This window comes from Caloenas nicobarica, chromosome 5 (assembly GCF_036013445.1).
Source record: "Caloenas nicobarica isolate bCalNic1 chromosome 5, bCalNic1.hap1, whole genome shotgun sequence".
NCBI classification, from domain to species: domain Eukaryota; kingdom Metazoa; phylum Chordata; class Aves; order Columbiformes; family Columbidae; genus Caloenas; species Caloenas nicobarica.
In genome coordinates, this window is record NC_088249.1 from 743,262 (window position 1) to 769,581 (window position 26,320).

General features: G+C 42.3%; 1 protein-coding gene across 1 annotated transcript in view; it reads right to left on the reverse strand.

Annotated features, from left to right (window-relative positions):
* MDGA2 (MAM domain containing glycosylphosphatidylinositol anchor 2) overlaps nucleotides 1-26,320 on the reverse strand; it is a 332,178-nt gene that overhangs the window by 185,339 nt on the left and 120,519 nt on the right. The window contains exon 4 of the mRNA XM_065635574.1: nucleotides 8,579-8,753. Within this exon, the coding sequence (XP_065491646.1) occupies nucleotides 8,579-8,753 (175 nt within the window). The remainder of the gene's footprint in view (nucleotides 1-8,578; nucleotides 8,754-26,320) is intronic.

Consider the following 26,320-nt stretch of genomic DNA (forward strand, 5'->3'; position numbering starts at 1 on the left):
ACTGATTTTTTTTTTTTAAATAACGAAAGAAGAAAAGACACACACAAAAAAAGAAAAAAAAACCCCAAATCTTTACAAAAGGCAATTCCGCTTGTACGCCCGAGGCAAACCTCTTTTTGGATACTAAAGGGTAGCTCACTGATTTTTCATTCTGAAATTCTGCAACGCTCCTGCCCTTGTTTGGGCACTTCTCCTTACCCTCCTGGACGACGTGCACGTACACAGCAGGAAACTAATTTCAGCCAAACCCTGCTAAGCAGCCTCTGGTCTATTTGTGAGATACATCCCCTGCCCTTCAGCTTCCCAGACTCATGCTCCACCGCAACCTTGTACCTCCCTGGGCAATAATTAGGCAGAATAATTCCCTGTAATCCAACTGTCCAGCCAAAGGATTCATTAGAAAGATAACAAAGGATAAGCAGATTCTCCCATGGTCATGGAAAATAATGGCCAAATCAAAGGCAGGGAGAGGAAATTTACCCCTTTCACATTTCTTTTAAGGAAAAACACCATTTCCTTCAGAGGTTTACACACTTGCCTCTTTTAGACAGGGGCTTGCGTAAATGTGACCTCAAAGAGGGAACAATCAGAAACCCACAAATTAAATTTTTATTGCTCACATTAAAATATTACAATTATCAATACTGGAAAGCTTCTAAATGCTTTCCATCTGCATAACATCTCATTTGGAAGCGTCTTCTTTTATTGCATCATGCAAAAAAGTGATGAAAGATAAATATATTTGCTTTCCTTCTATGCCAACGCTTATGCTGTTGCTTTATATTAATTTTCCTCTTAAAAAAAATAAAATTGCACTCATTATTTCTGGTCTTTCATCCAACCATGTGAATGAGGTTTTAAGCATGTCACTGGGCTTCTAATAAATGAAGGGCCAAAAAAGAAGATCAAATAACATATTAATGAATATTGGTAGACACCACAGATGGAAATTAAAAATGTCATTACAATAAGAACGCATGATTCACTGCAGCCAGTACAAGGCAAACACAAGTCAAAGAGGCAGCACAGAACATAATGAAGCAGCTGAACTATATTTTCAATCCCTGAATTAGATCTTAATTGCTGCGGCCAGGACACCGATATAAACATCTGCAGAAAATATGTGCCACAAACATCAGGTGTCACCCGAGCAGGACACATCCCCACTGCAAAGCCCAACAGGAGCTACGCGTGTCCAACAGCTGCATCTGTGTTATTCGGAAGGGGAAAAAAAAATAAAAATAAGGGAATACTCCAGTTGTCAGGACAGAGGTCCGGCTTGCACACACGCATCACTCACCCTCTTCCAAACCATTCCAGCAGCAACGACATGTGAATCTACAGAAGAGGATGCTGCCAGTGCCTGTATTTTAAAATGTGGAAGTTATTTAGGATGGAGGAAGCTGAGTGAGTGAAAGGGCTTTCTTTAACACTCCTGTGCAATAGCAACTGGAAAACATGGGATGCTGGAAGACTGAAACATAGCAATTATCCCAGGAGGTGCTTTAGGGTTCACCAGAAAGCACCGTGTTCAATACTCACTTTTACCACCAATGCTGTATGCATAAAACAGCCCATTGCTATAAATCCTCCCCGTGAACTTCCATGTTAATTGTTTCAGTAGAATTAGCATAAAGAGCTCATTTTTCCGTATAAAATTCCCCACACTCCTTCCTGCCCGGTGTCAGACCTGGCCACATCCCAGCAGTGCAGCGAGAAGCAATCGGCGGAGCAGCCTCCTTATCACTCAAGAGCAGCAGACTATTATCTCACCCAGACAAAAATAGCACTTGGGGAGAAAGCATCCCCTCCTCCTCAGCCCAGCAAGTTTAAATCCAGCTCCTGCGGCGCCTCAGGCCTGCGGTGAACCGGGGAAGGATGAGAAGGACACGGAGCAACGTGAGGAGCGGCTGGGACTCCCAGCCAATTCCCCTCCCCGTTCCCAGTTCTGTATCTTCGTTATCACCAGTACTTTGCTCTACAGGAGTAAGCGTGTCATACAAGCTGTGTGCACACGTGTGTGCGCCGTTTAAGAAGAGATAAAGCAAAGCTGTGGCTTCCCGATAGGCATGTTCAAGCCCCGCGGCGCTGCACCACGGCAGAGGTCGGAGTACAATGCAAAGCGCTTCTGCAGTTATTGGGAATTAAACAATTATCGACACTGCATCTGATTCTGCGCCCTAACCACAGGATTTGTGCAGCGGGCAGAAAATGAAGGGTGAATTAGGAGTGCCGAGTGTGGGATGGAGTGGTACGACTGCCGGGAACACTGACGACAGACAGCGAGATCAATGCAATTAAATCCCTCTGCACAACACTCGGCATTTCCCTGCAATGTCCTTTACCACATTGATTGGGGAAATTAGCATCACGATCTTCAAATTACAGGCCCTGTGCTCCCCCTGAACAACACTCCTCTTGCAGACTCGTGCTTGCACGTGCTACTGGGAGACACACTTGAGTGCTAAAGAAGATTAGCAGTTTGGTGGTTTTGATATTTGACATGTATTATCTGCAGCATTTTGTGTCATCCCAAGCCAGGAAAGCTGCGATGCTCCTTGTTCGTTAAAATAATCTGTCAACACTCGACACGTTTCAGTCAATCCTGCAACGTGAATGTTGAAGCCTGGAGGTCCCATCCCTCCTGACTGAGGCTGAGCTGTATCCAAAGACCTGGGAGACAGGTACGGCCACAGAAATTGTGTTGTCAGAGAAAGTCTCTGGTCTGACACAGGAATCGATGAGGTCTTTAATGCACGACACCTATGAAAAGGGTTCTCTTCAGAATGAAATGTTTCCTGTTGATGAAGGGCATCAAAACTAACCCTGGAACTGAGACCAAAGCTAGAACTTGCTTTGATCTCTTTCTCACTGACACGACAAGATGAGGATGTAACCCTGGGCGCTTGCAGGCCTTGCTAACGCCAGCCCTAAAGCTTCCTGATGATGTTCACAGCTAGTCCAGGGCAGATGCTGCAGTTTCAATGATAAAACCTTCCTCGTGGCAATAGAGATGATGGACAGAAGGAATTGTTGGCCCTGCGGGTGGTGAGAGCCTGGCCCAGGTTGGCCAGAGAGGAGGTGGCTGAACCATCCCTGGAGACATCCCAGGCCAGGCTGGACGGGGCTCTGAGCAACCTGAGCTGGGGCAGATGTCCCTGCCCCCCAAAATATTACAAACAATCTCCAAACCCATGAAACAGGAATTTAGCAGGAATAGCTAAGGGCGTGCAGAAGCCTTCCCATTCCTGTAGCTGTGCTGGTGTTCCACAGAGGACTGCAATTGGGGCAGGACATATTCCCACCACAGAATAAACCACGTGCTGTGAATAAACTGCATCGGGCTGCTCCGGCCTCCCCCTCGCAGTAATGCTATTGCAACACAAAATCAGCCCAAACCCAGCACACACAGCGGCAGCTGATGGTGGATGGACTTAACCCAATATGTTCTACGCAAACAGAATACCCCGTGGTGGATCTAATCTGGTGTAAAGGGACGGTTTCTGGAAATAGAGCTGCAAGCAAAGATTTAAGTGGATCTCTGAGCAAAAGACACCACTGCTTCCCCTAAGCCCTCAGATGCACCTCTTAATCCTGGAATCACAGATTTTCTCAGCAAGCAGCATTTTCTGCACTGTGTACACCTCTTATCTACCACACAATAAAATCTTAACATATCTGTACACTAAATCTGTTTGATAAACAGTTTTCATCCTGACTTCCAAATTAATTTCAGAAAACTTTTAGTATAAACCTGACCTCCACCTTCTTTTACTCAAGCTGTGCAGCCTGCCCTCTTGTCCATAAGGAATGCAAAAATATATTTTCAATGAAGCAGTTTGTTAAAAATCTGGTAAACTGTCCCTTGGGAACAATTAAAAAAGCTTTCTTGTAGGAGCTCGGCTTCTTTAAATAAAAATACTTAATTCATACCATAAGTTTCCTTCTTTATAAAAGGAGAAAGCGTCCTCTGTAAGTCAAGCAAAAATTTTCCTAGGAGTCAAGTACAAAAGCTTTTTCTTCAAAGAGGAAAGATAAGATGTACTTTAAAGAGATCCTTCCAGAGGAAGAAGAACAAGAGTTCAAGTCAGGGATGAACACAGCTTGGATATGTGAGGCAGTTTCTTCTCCTGGTGGCTCTGCAAGAATGGAAACCTTCCCCTGGGAATACACTGCCACGGGGACCGAGCGCGCTGGGTTTAATCTGATGTGAAAGATGAGGATCTTCAGCCAAAGCTGGGAGAGGAAAACAAAAATATTTTCTTAGACATATAAAGCATAAGGACAGAAAGCTGTCTTCTAACAAAGAGATTGTTACCAGTCTATTTACCACTCCAGAGAGCAAACAGGAGATCTTCCGACAAGAAACTAGCAAAGAAAACTGAGATGATGAGTTGCAAAGTGGTGGAAGAAGGTTCTGTCCTGCCCAGGAACGGGCACAGACTGTTCCCAAGAGCGGCCTGAAATGAGACCTTTGGCGTTCAACTATTTTGACACCAGACCACAAGGGACTGCTAGTTTTCGAAGGTCTGACTTAGATCGGCATACGTTAAAGGAACAGAAGAGATTGTAGTCTAGTTTGGTATAATCCATGACAGCTTTAAACAAAGCTGGTGTGGTACCAGTGCCATCACCTGCAGCAGCGAGTGATGCTCCTCTCCTCCTTGGAGCATCGCTGAAAACTGCATCACCACTAAATGCAGCTTGATGGGACTGAAGGACTTTCCTTGAGCTCTCGGGGATTTCGCCATCCAGCAGGCAAGCCTGATGTCAACCAAGTAAATCCAGCCCACTGGGACCCACAGCTTCATGCTTGACTGTAAACACCATGAACTACTCATTCTTCACAAAGCACTTTTTTCCCCTTCAGTCCAGCAGAGGATTTACCCCCTGGCTATTTTCAAAATGATTGCATATGTTTATTTTAACTCCTTAGCTGTGATCCTTACCTATGAATGGAGTTATAAAATGTCTGGGGTTTGTTTAACTTCTTAGAGCAGAAAATAATACTACGCCCTCAAGCAACATATAATTCAGACTAATAGCCAAATACTATTTAGAAAGTGGTAAATTAGAATCACAGGGTACACCAAAATAACGCCAAGGAACCTTTATGCCTGCATTGAACTTGCAGAAATGAAAGGAGGTTGGAGCGAGGGGGAGAATCAGCCTCTTCTCCCAAGTAACCGATAGAACGAGAGGAAACAGCCTCAAGGAGGTTTCGGTTGTATATTAGGAACAATTTCTTCCCCAAAGGGCTGTGGGGCATTGGAACAGGCTGCCCAGGGCAGTGCTGGAGTCACCATCCCTGGAGGGGTTGGACAGACGGACATGAGGTTCTCAGGGACAGGGGGCAGTGCCAGGGCTGGGGGAACGGTTGGACTCGATCATCTTGAGGGTCTTTTCCAACCAAAATTATTTTATGATTCTACGATAAGTACCTCTTGAATACCTAGGACAAAGTGGTCAGAAGGTTTGGTCAGAGTCACCTGAGATAACGAGAAACGAAGAATGATACTTTGAGACTCCTTTAGCAGATAAGCCATGCAACACGTTCATCCATGCACATTATCTGGCAACTTCTGTAGAGCCTCCCTGCAAAAATAAAGCTAAAAGCATTTTCAAGACTGCAGAAAGTCCATAGAAATAACGTCACCGCCCCCTCTCCTCTCACGCAGCCCAACACTCTGGATCCTTCATCACTTACATCTGCATAATTAATTATTGCAGCAGCAGCAAACGTGGCTCCAAGTGCTGCTGAATGCCAGAGTTAACTGGAAAATGAAAAACAGGAAATTACTGGAGAGTGAGATTTCCCATCCAAATGTTGATACTAAAATTTCCCAGCCATCCAGCAAGTGAATAATAGAGATGAATGAGGAAACAAAGATTTTCTGTGGATTTTTTTTTAGCAATTCATTTTCAAGCTATACAGATATAGTGCCTTCTCAAATTTTAAATAGGAGGCTGAAGACTTAAATTAGCCCTTCAGAAGTGCTCTTGATCCAAAGCTGATGTGGAACACAACTTTAATACTGTTTTCTCTCTTTAGGTTTACAAGCCAAGATGCTTCCAAAGTGATTTTTCACGCACCCAGCTTTTAAGAAAAATAAACGTTTTACTTGTTGCCTTAAATGCATTTGAGGGTTTCGTAAAAAAATTAAAAATATTTCTTTCTTGCTCTAATGCTAAAGTTTTGCTTTCAAAAGGGAGCACCATCTGGTTTCTATAGCTTTGTTTTTGACAGTTGCCTAAAATCTGTAAGATCTTTCTCTACATAGTTTCACTAAATAGATGTTCACTAAACAAACAAACGGAAACAAGCAAAACGACAAAAACAGAGAAACAAAAAAAATACTGATAGAAAACGCTGACGAAGTACTTGTGATCCTTCATTTTCGGGTCTCTGAGCAAAAGCATCTCATGGGCATCTCATTCAAGAAAAACCACCCACCCCCAATATTCCTGCTCGGAGTTCTTGATGTGGCACACACAACATCTCATCTCCACAGTAAATATTCAACCAAGAAAAAAGCAAAATATAAAATTTCAATTAAAAAAGACAGTATTATTTTAAGCTAAGTGGAAATTTCAACAGGACCATTTCCATTTCCAATACTTTGATTTCTTATGAGCTTTTCTGTGGGGTATAGGAGGTTTTTTCTCCTGTGTTTTTCACAGTTAGATACAATCTTTGCTGGTACCTTAAGCTTACTGCAGCAGTACTGTCTGCCTGCAAATATTTGATCATTAACAGATGAAAATACCCAGTGAAATACCAGCCTGCATATGATGAGAAATCACCCAGGATTTAATCACAGCTGGAACCTGAAGTTTGTCGTGTTCCAGAAAGACATCATCTGTATTTGAGGTATAATAAGAAGCAGCATATGTTGTAAAAACCAACTTAACCCCATAATAAATCCCAGACAGCAAATCCAAGAGCACATGTTAACAGCTAAACAAAACACAATACAAGGAAAAAGACATATTCCAGAAGAAAGTCTCAATGATAGATAAGAAAAAAACCCAAAATTTCAACACAATCTTTCTCAACCCTTGCTGTTCAGACCACATAAGATCACATTCTTAAGACGGCTTTTCCTGCCACCATCAGTGGCTAATTATAAAATTAAGAAGGAAAATCTAATCGCCTGCTCCAGCAGCAAAGTATAAGTGCTTTAATGGCATCCAGAAGAGATTTAAATATTTGCCCACTCCTCTCTGCAAACCTTGTACCAGACCTGCTACAAACACTGACCGCTTTGCCTGGTGTGCTCTATGCTGTCATTAAGGGTGCCTGTTCGTTTATTGGACTCCAACAAGTTAATGAGCAATTACTGCCTAATTCAGTTATCATTCATAAAGGATTTACAAATTTGGCAGTGGTATGTTATAGCTCGTTAAGCACATCATGAAGCCGAGTGCTCACACGAGGCAAGAAAATCCCCCAAAAAGGCAGTTGCCAACCTTCCCCAGTTCCATAACTAACCCACAAAAACTGTCACTGCTTGGGTCTCTAAATTATGATATTTCTTGAGATTCATCTGACAGAGAGAGGCAACTTTCGGGAAACACAAGCTCAACGCTTTTATAGTCATAAGACAGGTTTATCTTTGAAAGACTCAAGACTGAACGACTAACTTCAAGCTCTAGCTTGAAGTTAATTTGTTTTATTTAATTATACATATATATTAAATTATTTGTTTAATTACATATGTGGCATATAAACATATTTATTTACACAACACTACTTCCATTATAAGAGTCTCCAAATGCATATCACAAAGACTTTCTGGAGCATTTCAACGCAATTTTGAGCAGTTTTTCTTAACCTGAAGCGCACACAAAACCACAGTCATTTGAGACATTCAGGTCTTGTCATTTTCCAACAGTCTAGACCAGTCACATAATTTACAGAGTCAGATGCAAAGTTCATCATTAAACCAACAGCACTTTTTTAAATTCCATTCTGTGCATTTATTGCACTATGACATTTTCAATGGTTTCCTCTTTTTCTGCCAGCTCTAGTGACCAATTGCATTGCAAACCCAATACTTCGTATTTTTCGCTGCCCAACGTTTCGAGTAAAGCTTTTAAAACTGCATATCACAGGAACATAAAGAGACTGCCATTTAAAAAAAAAAAAAAAGGCAACGTCTTTCAGCAGCAATTAAAAAAAAAAGTCTGTACTTACTCCCATATCATTTTTGAGGGCAAATGCAGCCAAAAGTACAAGAGATTAAGGGCTGTGCTACATAGTAGATCTTCACCCTATGCAAGCTGGAGACAAATCTTCTTCTAATAACTAAGCAGGTTAAGTTCTACCCGAGCTTCATCTTTCTTACAGCAGTATAATGATTTTGTTTAAAGATATTTCAATACACAAGCAACCCCACCTGACTTCACTGGGAGCAGCCACAAGTCTTCTGACTGTAAATACTCCCAAAACCTGCAGAATCTGCCCTAAAGTAATGTTTAAAACCGGACTCCGCAAAGAGACAGTCACTTCTTTGTAACACCAGATATTATAAGTTAATAAAAAGCACAGTAGGAACTTTCCAAGTGGTTTACTTACAGTACACGTCCACTCTTATGGACTTTATGGCTGGCGAACCCAAGCCATTCTCAGCCTTGCAGTAGTAGCGTCCTCCTTGGTGCCGCTGGATGTTGGAGATCCTCAGGGTTTCATTGAAGACGCTGGAATCTTGGAATCGGTCAGAGGCACTTCCTGCTGTTTTGGTCCACCTGATCTGAGCAAGCACCAAAAAAGATTGTTACTTTAAGCCTGTAAAACTGAGCAGGGTATAGATCTCTTCACCAAACCCAGAACCACGTGTCTATCTGCCAGGATTTTATGCTGGAGGACTTGGGGACCTTCTCTAGAAAAATGAATAGCTCACATTTACAAATACCTCATCCAAGAGCCCCTGAACAGTAATCACAGAATCACAGAGCGGTTGGGGTTGCAGGGACCTCTGGACATCCCCCAGTGCAACCCCCCTGCTCACGCAGGGTCACCAGAGCAGATCACACAGGTCGGTCCAGGCGGGTTTGAATGTCTCAGAGAAGGAGACTCCACAACCTTACATTTATCACCCTCTCTTAAAAATAGTTAAATACTTTTGACGAAAATGCCCCATCAAAAAAATAAAAGCCACCAGCAGAGACATGGAGAACAACTCAAGTCACCACCAGCAGCACACAGCTGGAACAGCGCCACACAGCTGGAACAGCGCCACACAGCTGGAACAGCACCACACAGCTGGAACAGCGCCACACAGCTGGAACAGCGCCACACAGCTGGAACAGCGGCAAAGAAATTCCCCAAGAAGCGCATCAAGGGGAGCTCACCAGAAGTCACATCTCCACTCATGCACTGAACATGGACAGTCTTCTTTGAAATCACATTCATGAAAGATAAGGGCACATCGGAAAACACCTTTGAAAGAACCGACGGATTATCTTTTAGCAGCAATAAATTCCAAATTTAAGGAGTCAAATGTTCAGTTGATTGAAACTGCAACAAACTACTAACATCTGCTTCTTCAAATAGACGTTCTGTGACCAGTGGCGAGTGCCTTAGCTGGAAACATAGTGCTTCCAAGCTTCTTCCACGCAAAGGTCCCATGGCTGAGTTGGGCGGCTCTTGGTGGATGCCAAGGTAGCCCCCAGGGTTGTCTCGGCTGAGGGAGATCATCCCCCCAAGTGCAGAGACACTTGAGTTGCACCATTCCCAGTCCGACCTAGAACCAGGGTCCAGATCCCAGTAAACCGCACAAGAGCACAAGGTGGGCAAGGGTCAGTCGTCTTCTCGTTGGGAACTTCTGGACTGGAGGGACCTTCTGCAAAAGGCAATGAACTGAAAAATTCATGACCGACTGTAGCCCTTGTAAATTGTCCTCCCCTTGTAACGAGGGCAAGCGTGGCCTTCAGAGGCTGAAACTGCAGCAAACAATACTTCCAAAAAATTGTCTTCTCTTTCTGGCTTGTTAAATTAATCAACCCGAGTGGCTTTGCCCTCTCACCAGGTGACCTGCAGAACTCACATGGTTCTGCTGCTCTGGGATAAAGCAAATACACCAAACTCCACATCTCCAGCTTTCAGGCTGCATGCGAGAGGGATGCGATTAGAACTGCTATATTTACCAGTCCCAATCTGTCTGTACTTCTATTCTAAACTCTTGGCTCCAGGGCTTTTTAAAATCATCCACATAAATGTGCTGCAGGATAATTTTGGAACACATGCTCAGCTTCTGCGTGCTGCAGAATACAGTTTCATCATATATATTTCAAACGTTTGAGAAGTATTTTTAAACAATATTTAAGATGTTCACTGAATCTCTTGCATGTTTTATTTCCTTTAATGCAATCAGGATTGTAAAAGCAGCTCTGTTTGATTTTTTTAAGTGGAAAAAAAAAAATGAGCAGCATCTTTACTTTAGCATTTACTTCTCTCTTCCTCCCTTTCCTCTCTCACAGAAAGTTTCAAGGAGAATGCAGTCTGCCGTGTCAAAAGAACATAACTTACAGAGATGCTGGTAATACTTATAAAACATTATTTAGCTGGTAACGTTACATAACTTACAGAAAAAAATAGCCAAGTTTAGTTAGATACTATCAGAGTTTTATCTTCATGAATGCAAAAGCCTTCCCATTCCACCGCATCTTAACACTGGTGTATCCATCTTTATTACAAGAAATTTTAACAGGATCCTGCTTGGCCGTACACAGAATCAGACACGTCAGCTCAAAAAAAAAAAGTACATACATATATGTATGTTTTAGAAGAGTAATTTTAAGACATTAAATAATTTTGTAGTGTATGTAGAGATCCCTGAAGAATAAAAGGAATATTGTTGACTAGATTCTCTCATAAAAGTAATCCTCCAGGAATGTCACTGCTCTGATTTAACTTCAGTTCATTATTTACCTTCGCTTTAACTCTACACATCTGCCAAAACCTGCTGATCAATACTGCATTGTAATTTATTGAACGCCCGGTGAAGAAAGGACTTTCCGGCACTATGCTAATGCAGTAATCAAAAAATTGAGCACAGCAAAGCCAGATGTCTGAGGCTGAAAACCTCTTCAGAGGGGTCCTCAGCAAGCCCTAGTCCATGCTTTGGGGTGACCTTTAAATGACTTTTAAGAGACTGAGACCACCAAATCCATCCTTCGAGAATCACAGGATCATTGTGGTTGGAAGAGACGCTCAAGATCATCGAGTCCAACCGTTCCCCAGCCCTGGCACTGCCCCATGTCCTGAGAACATCATCTCCATCTGTTCAACCCTCCAGGGATGGAGCATCTCAAGGCTGCGGTGTCCAAGTCGCCATCTCTGCTCAACACAAGGACCTTCAGAGCAGCTGCTGCCACACCACTGACAAGGTGGAGAGTGGTGGCACATAGGGACCATGGGCTGTGGGACACCGTGCCAGGTATCGGCCTCAAATCCCAAAGCGGCCTCCACGCTTCTTTACGGCAGAGAATTCAGAAAGCCTCTAGATTACTAGCTTTTTATTAAAAAAACTCCAAAAAACAAACAAACAAAAACCCACCACACACGAAAAATGAGATTGTGCATTCGCATATTTGAGATACTCCAATATTTTCAAGTAACTTTGCACAAAGCAATTGCTCGCCCAGATGCTTGTCTGCTCAGAGAGCGTGGATAACGTGCGAAGTCAATAAATTCTGTTCCATCGAGAACTCAAAGCCATTCTTGCTTGTAATGCAAAGTTTTAATTAAAAAAGTTAGGTCTGCACATGACAGTGTACACAAATCGGACTAATAAACCTTAATTCATTGCACAGATGTGCACTTGCTGCCTCCTAAGGATGCAGTTTTCCAAAACACTCACTCCATTGCACATCTAAGAATCCCACCCATGTATTGTCATCACTCTGACATACAATTATGGTCTTTAGTTAACAAATAACTCTTTATTTTCTTTTTTTTAAATTTTCTTTTTTTAATTGCAAAACATATGCAGAACTGAAAAATTATTTATGAACAATTCAATTAAAATTATTCAGCTTTTAAAAATTAGTAAGTTATGACCTGTCTAGCCATATCATAACCTATGTACTTGTCTGATTTGTATATGACCGTAATTTCTCTAACCATCAATATATCTGACAGTATTTTATTGGCTTAAGCAGATGCCCTGAGACACACAGTCATATTTCACCCCACAGCTCCAGTTCTCAGTGACTTTTCCTGCAGCTTCAGACAAGTCAGACTTTACATTTTAGACAAAAAACGCGGATTGAAAAAAACCTCAGAATATTTTGCCGCGCTTTTCTCAGTTTCAAAGTACTCATGCCCAAAAACAATGAGAAAAGGATTTAATTTTGATGTTACAAAAATGAAACGCTTATATTTAAAATACCATCTTTGCCTAAGCCAATAAACGTCACAATATCTTTTACTCTGAATACAGAACATTTTGCTTGGTTCAAAACAAAACCTACCAACAACCACTCCCCCTGCCTCCATAAAACAAACGAAAAACCAAACCAACAAACCAAACATACATCAAAAAAACACCAAAAAAACCCCACAAACACCCATGAACCACTTTACAATGGAACTTATGTTTTTCTTCCATGGAAACAGACAGTGGAAAGAAAAAAGCCATGTTAAGCACACCTGCCATCCTTCATCAAAAAAAAAAAAAATTAAAAAAAAATTATCCATTCAATTTATTCTGCCGCAAGATTATTTTTGTTCTCAGGAAAGCAATGGCTGGAGCAGCAGTTACTGAAGGCAAGAAACACATTGAGGACATGGAATCCCAGAATCACTTTGGTTGGAAGAGACCCTCAAGATCATTGAGTTCCACCGTTCCCCCAGCCCGGGCACTGCCCCATGTCCCTGAGAACCTCATCTCCATCTGTCCAAGCCCTCCAGGGATGGTGACTCCACCACCCAACGCCCGACAGCAGAGCTCAGAAGGTCTCCCCTCAGCCTCCTGTTCTCCAGGCGGAACTCCCCAGGTCCCTCAATACACACAACACAAAAGACCCTTTTTGGCCCAGAATAAAGCGACTTCTGTTCCTTCAGTTAAGGAAACTATCAGAAGCGGTTTGGAGCACATGCATCTCCCCTGACCTCTTCCATCTATTCAGAGGAGACACCACAACCTCAGTGCCCTGGTGAGATGCACTCAAGTCCGTTTTAAATGGGGGTCTAGCCATGGTCCACAGGAGATCTCCATACGCTGCTCTGTTTGATAACAAGCCAGATGACATAAGAAGCTACACCATATATTTCAAAGTCTTCTATAACTTGGTTCCGACTCACATTTGAAGTTTCAATACTCTGTTCCTATCCTCTCATTTAAAAAATAAAGATTCCTAAATACTAAAAAAGAAAAAAAAAAAACTCAAAAAACCAACTAAAAAAACCCACCCCACCAATAAAAACCCACCACATAAACAAAAAAACCCAGAAGAGTACATTGGATCCAAGTTTTCATTGTCTGACACCAGGAGAGACCATTCACACCGACATGCAATAAGTCAAGTGGAACGTGCTTTGAGCCAAAATATCCTTTTTTCACTGAGCTCCCCCCGCCTTTCCTGAAAGTCGCAGAGGCAAATGACTGTAAGGCAGACGTAAACCCGCACGGCGGGACTGACAGGGATGGATTTTGTACCAGATGCCCACGGAACTGCTCAACGTCCTTGGCACAAAGACTATCACCGGGTGACTCCAGCAGCTCCTCGTCTCCATGGGTGCCCTCTCACTTGAGTCCACGCCAATGCTCAAGGGACAGTCAAATCAAATTTACACCTCCAAGGGCTTCTAAACATCCTTCCCATGTCCACCTAAAACAAATCACAGGTATTCCTGCACCACAGCACTGAGCTCAACCACTGCTGCTCTGCAGGACACCACCTTGCACGCACTTTCATAGAATCAAAGAATCGTTCCAGTTGGAAGAGACCTTCAGGATCATCGAGTCCAACCATAACCCAACTCTGGCACTAAATCACGCCCCTAAGAACCTCATCCAAACACTTTTTAAACCCCTCCAGGGATGGTGACTCCACCGCTGCCCTGGGCAGCCTGTTCCAATGCCCCACAGCCCTTTCCAGGGAGAATTTTTTCCTAATATCCAATCTTTGCAACAATATGTTGACTCTAGGAAATCTGCCATGTGTTCACCGGGTCATCCTCACCGTACAAGAAAGGAAATCATTCACATGGCTAAATCACAGGATTAGCTGCCCCATCACTAAATTCAAAGGCGGGGGGGAAGATGCATTTTGATTTTTAGTAAAGCAGAGGCAGTGTGATGCAGCACAACCGATGAGACGGAGGGTCCAAAACGTCCATTGTTATTGGAATACATATTGCTACAGGCTACCAATATGCAACAGTGGTATAAAAAATTCTCTTCCTATTTATTTCATACGATAATATCAAAAAATGGCTTCAGGTAAAAGTACTGTTCATTCTTGACAAATTCTTACATGGAATATTATTTGTCAATGCAAAGTAAGCCCTGCTGACTGTCAAAAACTATGATCCTCTGGCTTGGACAGGGCTAGGAAGCTGTTATCAGTGCAAAACCAACCGCAGAGTCTTTGGTTTCCAAATGTATTTTTTCAAGTTTGCGGTGGCCATGGTGCAGTCACCTGGGAACGCTGGTTTTCAGTGCTCTGTGCCAAAACTGCTCAGACTTCCCAGAAACACGAGGGAGAAAGCTGAGCAGCATCCTCAGGCCACAGAAACAGGCAGGTGACTGATGCTCTTGCCTTTATGGGACAACTTGTGTGCTTCTGTTCACACACACGCACTCATGCTTCAGTAGGCTGGCATGCAAAAGCACAATTTTTTCCTCATCTCACTAAAAGCAGCCTGTGACAGTAACTGTTAACATGCAGGATGTGATCAGTTCTGATTCAGTGCCAGAGATCACAGGGAAATTGTTGTTTTCCAGCTTGTTTGCTATAACACATAGGAAAAAAAAGAAACTGCCTTTTATTCTCTAACAGAGCAAAAAAATGTGGTTATTAATTACAGAGAAAAACAGCATTAAAATCACAAAATTACAAGGAATCAAGCAGAACAACTTTAGTGCTTTGTTCACAGTTCACTTTAGCCCAAAACACACCAGTCAGAGCAACACTGTATTTGGAGTCTATGGATGAAGACCATGGCGATGAAGGACCATGGCGATGAAGGACCATGACGGATGAAGGAGTCTTGTGACTCCAGAATGATAACTTGCAATAAATGAGAGGATCAAGAAGAATAACTGAAGACCTCAACATCTGATAATGTGAGAAATACTATATTAAGTTGGCTATTCCTTTATATCTGAACTTCCTGCACTTCTGCAAGAATAATTATTCCTATTTTATACCTAAACCCAAGTTACCCAAGAAGTGCCCAAGCCCCACTGGTGTAGCTCAGCATCCCAAAGGCAGGAATTTGGTGTGAACTGGCAACCGGTGCACAAAAATTACACCTCCCGGGTACACCGGGCAAAATGCAGCTTCTCCCAACAGCACAGCAACTCCAGCTCCTCATTGCGTCAGGAAACTTTTATAGCAATAATGCAAAATTTCCATCATACCGCACTACCAGCTCAGCCCAAGAAACGCATGTGTCGTATACAACAGGGTAACAGTTGATGACATGCATATATATGCATATATATACACACACACTTCTTAAGCAGTCCAAATTTGTTTTAATTCCTATTAGCACTAATAGGAATCTCCCAGATGTGAATGAACAGAATAATCACCCCAAAAAAGACCGAAGGCGGCAACAAATCCAAGTTCTACACTTGCCATAAATTTCCCTTTGGAGCTGGCATTGATTTACTCACTACAAATGCTGCAAAGGCATCTGTGGACCTTTTCCACACCATGGCTCAGAGGCCATGAGCTGATGGAGCAAACTCCAGCTCAGACACATCACCAGGCTGCAGACGCAGCGATGGGGCCATCAGACCAGCAGGATGGAGCGAGGGAAGGAAGGGGTTTAGGTAAAGATGTGCCCCCCCAAAAAAGAATATACTTCCTTCGGTTTTGGTCTTTCAGGTTATTTGTCCATTAGGCTCTCAGAGAGTTTTTCCTCAATGAAAACTACATTTTTAAACACAGTCTCCCCAGTATGGCAGTTTCAAGGCAGCAAAGGTTACTTCGCTGTTCATAAATTTAAAAGGCTCATGTCTTAGTTGTTCCCCCCAGACTTGTACATGTTGTCATCAAAACTCTTGAAAAATCAGGCACCACACAGGTCTAAAAATACTGAATAGCAAGAATTAAGAATTTGTCTTTAGAAGGGCAGAGGGAGAACTTCTTATGCTCAAAGGCTGAAAACCTAAAGACTATCTGGATGTAAGTGAAGAAGTTTTAAGTGATCACTGAACAATTTAGGAGGAAATGAAAGACTGGATCCCAAGGAAAAGAATATTGCGATCATTAGGTAAATTGGTAAAACAGCCCTGCTTCAGATCCCTCCTACAGCATCTCAGTTGAACCAGTTGGGGTTTCTTTATGAAGACACAGTGTCTGGGGAAACATCCACACGTACTTTCTCAAAACACCTTTGAGTAACCTGCTAAATGATTAATTGCAGCAATTTATCCTAGTTTGACTATAATGTTTTTCTTATGACTTTCAGATGTTTCACTGCTTCAAAAAATTAGCACTTTTATATTGAATGATCAATACACATTTTACTATAAATATCTCACTGAAGGCTGAAGGGGTTTTTTTTTCATTCTGCATGGCAGGAAAACACCTTCTCTAGAGTTAACCAGGAAGGACTGAGCTCAACGAATTACACAGTGCCTTTTTTCTACTGAAGTCAGTATCATTTTAAAATTGTCAATACCTGCAGGACTTACAAGGGCCTTATGTGGTTGTGCCTTCCCAACAGGAAATTATTTACTGTCCACTAACTAAATTATTCAGTGAGTTTCATGAAGCGATCCAAATATCCATGAATGTATTTTTATTATTCTTTCAGCTTTTTGAATTCAGCAGCATTAATGTGTTTCAAAATGAAACACAACTTTTCATCCTCATAATAAAGAACATAATTTAAAGGCAGGATGAAGTAGACATAGCATCATTTGAATTTCTACTTATTAATTTTTCTGGTGGCTTTCCAAGGTTGATACACCATGTTAAACCACCAGTGTCACAAACACATCCTCATAACTTAAATGCAAGGAAATTAATTTGCTATAGTCCTTAAATTGCTTAAAGAAAATAAATACAAGATGGTTTGTAACTTGTAGCTACTGCGACTAGCACAGAACTGAGGTTGGTGCTGAGAAAATCAGAGAACCTGTAAATATTCACGTCTTTTTGGTTGTATAAAGCTGAAAATTATCGGATAGATTAGGAATGTTATATTGTCTCTGCCTGAAGCTCCTACAATTGCTCTTGGAATAAAGTCTAAGGTGATAATCCCACTCTGAAGGTTACACTCTAGAAAGATGTTGAAGAACTGGCAAGGGTACAAAGAAACCCCATAGAACTCATTAAAGTAATAGGAACTTGCTCCAGAGTGCAAGTGATGAGCTCAGCAAATTTGCAGCATCAAAGGAAAAGTCAGGGAAAAGCAACCAACACCTTTTAAATCACCCACAAGGGTCTGAAATTCAATAGCAGATCCATTTTCAACATAAAAGGCAGGGAGAAGGCAGCAATAAAACAGGTTAAAAATCACTTTCCATTTGCTCAGACTAAGATGTTTATGCAAAATATCTTCTGTCCAAGACATCTTGCTTAAAGTCAGCAGTGCCGACGGACTTTTCCAGGAGTGCCGGGGATGTGAAATCTGGCGCTCAGCACCAGGAACCAGCTCTATGGCCCAAACCATCACCTGGGACTGGACATCTCCAGGACTTCTCCACAACGGCAACCGATGCACTGTCCTCACGGTCTCCAAAGACATACAAACCCAACTGTACCCTAAATGAGTCTTTCTAGCCCAGTTTTGCAAGCAAAGTGCCTTACATAGCTGCCGGTCTTCCCCGTGGAACCTTCCAGAGCTCAGTTTTACCCAAATTTGCCTTGGCACAGCACAAACCCCACCTCCTGGTGCCCTGGGTGATGCCTTCATCGAGTTTGTGGGTGAAGATGTGAGAGGAGTTAGTACCAGTTATGTCAATGGTTGGATTCAATGATCTTGAGGGTTTCTTCCAACCAAAATAATTTAATGATTCTATGAGGAGGACAGAGATCTGAGGAGCTTCTCTTCAATCGGAGCACAAGGAGCAGTAGGAAACCAGAAGCCACCAGCTCCCCCATTCCCAGAACTACTTGTCTCCTCCAAGAGCAAAAAGGTATAAAAATGTGTTTCTGCCATTAAACTCAGAAGACTGGAGTCTAAACAGAGACAGGAAAAAGTGGCTGCTGAACAGGATTTTTCTACTTTAAAGTCACTCTTTATAATAGAATGGCGTTTCAAAGTGACAAAACCATCTTGAAATCCAGGCAGTTTAAAAATGATGCTTTTTTCCTTTTATAACAATCCTTTCAGGTATTACTTCTGCTTCTCGTTCTCGCCATCTCTCCCCATTTCACTCCCCTGCCAGACTCCTGGGAAAAACAGAATATTCAAGAGAAACAGCCTTACAGAGCACACCCAAAACGCTGCCGGAGACTTAACAAGTAAACTGATGAAGTCAGAAGAAAATGTTTCTCTTCTGGTCTTTCAGTAATACGCATCTTGAGTAATTCCTGCAACAATCATTACAGGAGATATTTTTGGGCAGACATGCAGCTTTTAAACTGACTGACAAGTGTCACCAAGAAATGCATCTGTAAATGGGAAAACAAAAGCAGCAGTTGCTATTTCTGTGCAGATGGCGAATGTGACAAGGCTGAGACCTACGTACTTTCAGCCATCAACAGATGAGCCATCAATAGAAAGAAAAACACACTTGTTTTCCTTCTGTGTGAAAGTAAAAAAATAAATAAATTTGCAAAATTAAAAAAAAAATTGAAACCCACGACTTTGTTTCCAGAACATGCTTGTACTTCCAAGGGCTCCAATGCAAAGATTTGGGGATCCTTAATTTTTTGCTCCTGCAAAGCTCATGTCTGCAGAAGCAGAGATGCCAGCGCTACCCCAATCTCTGCACCCTGACAATCATCCAGGCACGTTTCTGGCCCACCTCTGCTCGAACAAATTAAATCCACTTAACTGAACATCATAAAACATTGGCTTTAAATGGCTCTTTTTCCACTACGTCGTCTTCTGCAAATAGCACCGAGGTTATTGATTTCCTGCAATGCAATATCTGTCCGTTTACTTGAACTAGTTCCCATTTTAAAAACGTTACAAAACGTAATCTGGAAAAATCATGCTGGACTTCAAATAGCACCGGCAGCAGACTCGGTGCACGAAGAGACTCTGAGAAAAACCCCTTCTAAATATTGAAAGCTGATGACCACCCGCCTCAGCTTTTACGTTCTCATTGGACCTTATCAGCATTTTCTCCAGCACAGCCCGTGCTGCATCCCTCTGAGACCTGAAGATGCACACCTGCCTTAATTTCCAGACATCCTTCTGTATTAAACTCTAAATCTCAGTGATCCAGCAACATTAGCTGTGCTTTATCTTCCTTCCACAGGAACCACCGCTCGTACACGCTGAATTACACCTCGCAGCCTCATTGAGCTAAAAATGAGAGTGAGATCCTGAGATTTAACGCGTTCTTAGCTGCGATGACAAAGAAAGGAGATGACATTTTATTTTGCTTGAAAGGCAGGAGAACTGGGAAGGGAGGAAAAAGGGAGAAGAAGGGAAAAGAGAAGAAATCTTGACAAGAGAGAGTTGGCAGCTCGGCTGAGAAGGCAGCTGGGGATGAAATGTTATCAGCAGAACCTGGGGCCAGAAAACATCAGCAGCTGCTAAGCACAAGTCACAGATACTGCATCATGCCCATGATTTCTTATAAATAAAAAAAATTAAAGAAAAAAAAAATCAGAAGCATAGACTGAAACTATCCAAACTGCATTTTTTTTTTTTAATAGAACACTTTTTTTTCTTTCAAAGTACAACATATAATTGTGTTGTGTAACTAGGAGTCACAAACTATTAAACACCACAATGACATGAAGCCCAGGGGGTCTTAACTGATTCCAAAAGAGAGAATATTCATTCATAGGAACTAAATCTATCCATATCTAGTTACTAAAGTCATCAGATTCAACCTTTTTCCTCAGGCAATCCCAAAACACCAGAGATCCAGAGGCTGGACAATTAAGCACATCATATAATACCTGTATGGTCCAAGTGCTGGACAGGAGATGGGACAAGGGACATTTGGGCTTAGCCAGGGTGGAAAATCCTGGTTTTTTCCCGAAAGTGCCAGTGACACCAAAAAACACCTCTGTAGCCACGTTTTTGCTTCTGTGTACACTCTATTTTCTTTGCTTCAGAGGATGAAGTGGCAAAGTCTTCTTCAAACAGCAAGAAAGTCTAAAACAATATTAAACGACACTGGAAAAGGTCTGGGTCTCTTCTGGCCTGCAGCCGGCATAGCTGAGAAAGGTTCTGCAAGACCTCTGCTCAGAGAAAAGAAATGGAGCACATCTTTGAATCCGACTGACTCGGAGATTTTAGCTTATTTCCAATTCAGAACCCAACCAGAAGAAAATTTACTGAAAAAAAAAAAAATCCAGTGGTCACAAATAGCATCATTCATGTCTTGTTGAGCTTTCCTGGCACACCTTTAAATGACTCCCACGAGTGCCAAGGAAAGGGATCTGGGCACAGTTCCCACATGAAGAACTGCAAACAGACTTTAAAAAAAACGAAAAAAAGAAAAACAAACAAGCAAACAAACCCTGGTTCAGCTTGCAACTAGAAATAAAAGGTTAGGATTAAGGGAGCAGACTTGTAGAGCAAAGGCTAAGGAAATCATGGCATTATTAAGCCACAGAGAACTGAGATGATTTCCAAAGGGCAATGAAGGTAACTTCAAATCATGGAATATATAAAACTTGAAAAGTTGATAGCACAGGGAAAAGGGACTACAGCCACTAACTCAGCGCTGCCCGGTACACAGTGATGATCCATCCCCAAATGCCCTTCTGCACCGGGGAGTTTCCTGAGGCTCTGGACATCTCGCCGCATTTCTACTGTACGAGATTTAACCCGTTTTTGCAATGGGAAAGGGTGTGCAAGGCAAGCTGGTGCGTCCAGACGAAGTGCATTGCAGGGGCTGGTGATGAGGCTTTAATGAGCTTGTTCTTCATATATTATGGTAGCACTGTTGCATTGAAATAGGAACAAACTAACGAGCTTTGAGCTTTCTCTTTCTTGGATATTAAGAACCCACAAACACAAAACAATTCCCATCCCAGAAAAAGCCCACAATCCAATGAACCACCAAAATCCAGCCTGTGAAAACCACAAAAATCATTGCCAGACAAACAAAACTACAGCTTTTTGCTTTAAGATCCACTTTCCTTTTACAAGGAGACTACAAAATAGAAGAAGGAGCTGAACTAAACTTCAGCTCACCAGAATTTACACGACCAGGTCTTCTCCAACCATACACGGCTCGTTGGCTCTTGGAGTTGTCAGACTGAATGGGTTATTTGTTTTTTATTGTGATTTCACTTTCTTTGGCTGTTGTGCAAATTTCCTTGATTTTACAAGAGATTTTTAGTTAATTATGTATTTACCTAGTTAGCATAATTGTCTTCAATTATGTAATTAGTGTTCATATGTATAATCATTTGAACATATGATTAGATATAATTACACCATTAAAACGTGCAAGTCATAAATATCTTTATCATTTTGATTGATAGACATACAAGGAGGGGAAAATGAAAAAAATCTCACTTGTTATTTTTATCTCCTGGATCCTGAAATCTGCCAGAGTAAGAGGATTCAGCCTATAATGTTGCTATAATTATTTATAAGGACCTATCAAGACTGTACCAAGGTTATACCTTTGAAGCAGAGGTAGAATGAGTCAAACCACTCAAAACTAAGGAGCAAAGAGTCACCCAGTGTAACGAGATTTTTATGTAAAAAAAAAAAAAGAAAAACCACACTAATAAGAATAATCTGGGAAATACTTATTGTTTAGCGTCTAAACATTCACTTGCCATTATGAAAAATAACGGCCCACTCAGAAAAATGTAATTCAGAACAAACCACACAACTTGTTCCTGCTTGTTCTGATGGAAGATGCTGTTGCACTGTAAAAAGGGGTTTTAAAGCTCCTTGTACTTTTTATAGCTACCTCTAAGACGACCAAGGTACCTGTACTTGTCAGAAAAGTAGCATTTTTTAGTTCTGTTTAGCTTGATTTTGGCAGCTGTAGTACAGCGCCAGAACAAATAATTGCCACGTACCAAATGAATTAGTACAGAGACAGCTGAGTCTTCTTGTTAATTGCTTTTGGTTGGGAAGGCAAACATTTACACATAGATTAAATAGTTAAGCTTATTTAAAGCTCAACTTCTCCTCTTCAGGTTCAGATGTCTTGGTTTTGCTGACACACACAACAGTTCATCAAAACCAAACGAACAAAAAAATAAAGTCCCACATGTGCCTAAGCTGACTCCAGAAGCTTGGGGGGTGGAGGGAGAAGCCCAACACAACAATAGAACAAGATCTCTTCAGCACCTCTTGGGAATAAACCTCAATCACATTGCATTCCTCAGCAAAAGGCACCTGGTTTTTCCAGCCCGAAAAACTCACTCATGCTCAGGGAATCCACGGGTTGTTTTAACAGTCAGACCAGAAACAACCCAACTTGTTCAAACTCTATCACCACCGGACACCTCGGATGCACTAGGTTTTTTTGCATTTATTTATTCAAAATACAAAAGCAACCATCTCAAGAGCCTGCCTCAGGACTTGAGGGTTTTGCTCCCGGTCCTCAGGTGCCGTCGAGGCATTGCTGTGACAGCTCTGTCCTCGACACCAAGCAGATACATTGAACACAAGACACCGCACGTAGAACCACGGTGTTGCAGAACCAACTTCCCTCTGCTCCCTGAATTTAGTAGGATATAAGAAGGAGGCTCTGAAGAACTATCAAGTCTCTGATGTTCAACGACTGAACTGTCAGCCATGGAAGCGCACGCTGGTGTTACAGAAACCTCCACGTGACGGGCATCAGCTCTAGATACAAACTGTGGAGTGTAGAAGGCACCAGCATCAAGTTTGTAGTCATAGAGTCATTTTGGTTGGAAGAGACCCTCAAGATCACTGAGTTCAACTGTTAACCCAGCCCTGGCACTAACCCATGTCCCTGAGAACCTCATCTCCATCTGTCCAACCCCTCCAGGGATGGTGACTCCAGCACTGCCCCAGGCAGCCTGTTCCAACACCTCACAACCTTCTCCATGAAGAAATTGTTCCCAATATCCAATCTGAACCTTCTCCAGCATCACTTGAGGCCATTTCCTCTCATTCTATTGCATATTACTTTGGAGAAGAGACCAACACCCTCCACACTACACCTTCTCAGAAGCACTAACATATGTTTGGACTTTTGGATCTAACTTATATCATTTTTGGAGAAGAACTCAAATGAACAGCAAAAGAAATGTGGTTTCCAACCAAGAACCCTAGGAAAAAAAATATGAGGAGCTCACCGCTCTGAGGTTTTATTGGCAGACGTAGGAAAACATGTTTCACTATGTTCACAGCAATAGGAATGATCCCCTCTTCTGCTCCATAAAAAGCACCTTCAAGTGTTTCTTTAGGAGATACCTTTTCACAGACCAGCTACCACAACGTACTTCTGCTTCAGCCCCAGCAGATCTGCATGTGCTGCATGCTTCCCTGGGTTACTAAATAATCTCTGCACTCATCAAATACATTATTTTTCAGCAAGACCTCACAGCAACAGACCTCACTCCCAAACCACCCATCTCATTTTTTATTATGAGACTAGTATGTTCATCAGCGATGGGAAAAAAAAAGCTACTTCTGCAGCACCCCAGAGCCACTTCTCCAGCCTTTCAGCCACCGTCCCACCTTTTAAGAGCCACCAGAAAAAAAAAGGAAAACAAAAGCTGACAACGGACAGACAGAAACCAAAGACTGGAGAGCACAGATCGGGAAAATCCAGAGGAAGGGGAGAAGACAGACAATTCGTTCAGAGAAGTGTCCATATTTCAGTAAACCAGAAAATACTGCTGTTTTCCTTCTGATAATGGGAGATTCGTGCTTTGCGTTCATTGGAAACTTTCTGTAAGGGATTTCTGGCAGCTTTTAAGCTTCCACAAGGGTCAATATGAGACTGGTACGGTAAAAATCACCACCCTGGATGTCATTTCCAGCTCCACGTGATCCTCTGATAGTCTCATTTTGGTGATTGCTGATGCTTTCGCAGGCCAAGGCTCGATATTCTCAACGGAGAGACTGTGACTGAAACACACACTTCGCTTGCCCTGATGTTGCATTTATCTTGATTTAAGCCGACCTCTTTCCCCCACCACTTCCGAGCCCTTTTTAGAAACCTGCAAACATTTTTCCGGCCAAGAGGCAGCAGCCTCCTGGAACCAGGAGAATCAGCAAGATACGGCCGGTCAGATTATTCTGAATAAAACAACTGAAGAATTCTTTTTTTTTTTTCATCAGCTTGCAAAGCACGTGTCTCGTAATCCAGCTTCCCGCAGACGATAGGCTGGATTATCATCAAGTGACTTTACACTTCTTTCAGTGGCACATTCACAAAATATTCCGTGGGACTATGTGCTGTTTGCAGCATATGATGGTGGTACCGTATCAAAATGGTGTTGTTCAGGACAGGACTATATTTTAATAGTTACAGAGGGAACACGATTGTTGCCATCCTGAGGATGGAAGCCCTCGGTGGAGCCCAGCAAGGAAGGTCATCGGCCATCCTGATGGCACCAACCACAGCATCCAGCGCAGGGTTACGCTGAAAACCCGCGTCCCAAGGGGATGATGGACCGGGAAGGACGCCGGACCTTCCTCGTTACTGCTGCCCAAAAAGTTCTGCGCTCCGCGGAGAAGAGGCTACAACTGCCACCAAACTAGGACAACTCCACCACGCCCTTTTAGTACCAGATTGCCACCAGGCAAGGACTCCGTGTCCAAAAGAGGTTTTGGGGCTGGTTTGTGTTTTCTCCTGGATCGCTTCTTGGAAGTCTAAATTCTTATGACCTTCACCATCAATTCTATCATCAACAGAAATGGCTGGGTCTCAGCATCTCCAGACATCCCTCCTTCACTTTTTTTACCACCTCTGCCTGTTCCTACTTCAAGGCTCCCACAGTCATTCTCAGGAAAGCCTTTCCTCCCACAGCTGAGCCTGTGGAAGACTTACCATTAAGGAAACAAAATATATTCATTGACAACATCAATAAATGAGGTCCAGAAGCAAGCAAAGGCAACTTTTCAAACACCCACGGCACATCAGGATATCACTAAGCATTGCAAAACCCCAGTCCATGAGTGTTTGGAGGTGACAGGCAGTGGATTTGTATTAATTAATTTGCATTAATACCACTCAGTGCTTCACTCATCTCCTTCCAGCTCCAGCAAACGAGCTCCTGGCCAAGCGGCGCAGTATCTCCATCAACAGACACGTGTAACTGTGGCACATTATAGAAACACCTTCGTTATTTAAAATGCATACCACCTTAATTACTCAGTGTGATTAGCGTAGCCTTCTCTAACGTTTCAGAACAGAACCCTACCTTCACCTTATCATAGTGCACAAAACAAAAGAATTAACATTTTCTGGCACTCCATCTATTAAAACACAAAAAGCAGCATTTCAGAAAAACAAACAAACAAAAAACCCCACACGTGATGTTCTCTTGGATCAGCTGCAAGTGAAGCATAAAAGGCTGCTCCGAAGTAAAGTGGGTGCTGCATTTTCTATTTTAATTGATAGGAATTCTTATTAACTGCTGATGTGGCCAAAGAAAGCAATTTGTGGGAGGGGGGTTACTTACACGGGAGCAGCTGTTTTCCTACTCCATTCCTCACAGCCTTATTACAATAATTGTATTCTTGTTAGGAAAATTGATGATGATTTCATATGACACTCCTCAGTTCACGGGAAGACTTTACAAATGTTCAGTGAACACCTGACAAAATCCAGCCTGACTCATGACTAAATTAGCCTGCATTTTATGCTGGAAAAAACCCTCCGTAAGTGTTTGACTCAATAAAGCTCACATTTAGCTACAAAAGCCATGTGTTCCCATCATCGTTCAGCATTAAAAGAAATACGTAATTAAACTTTACATGCCATTTTTGCTGTTGAGGCTATGAGCAGCTCAAATCTTTTCTTCCGAAAGAACAGCACCTGAATTCACACCT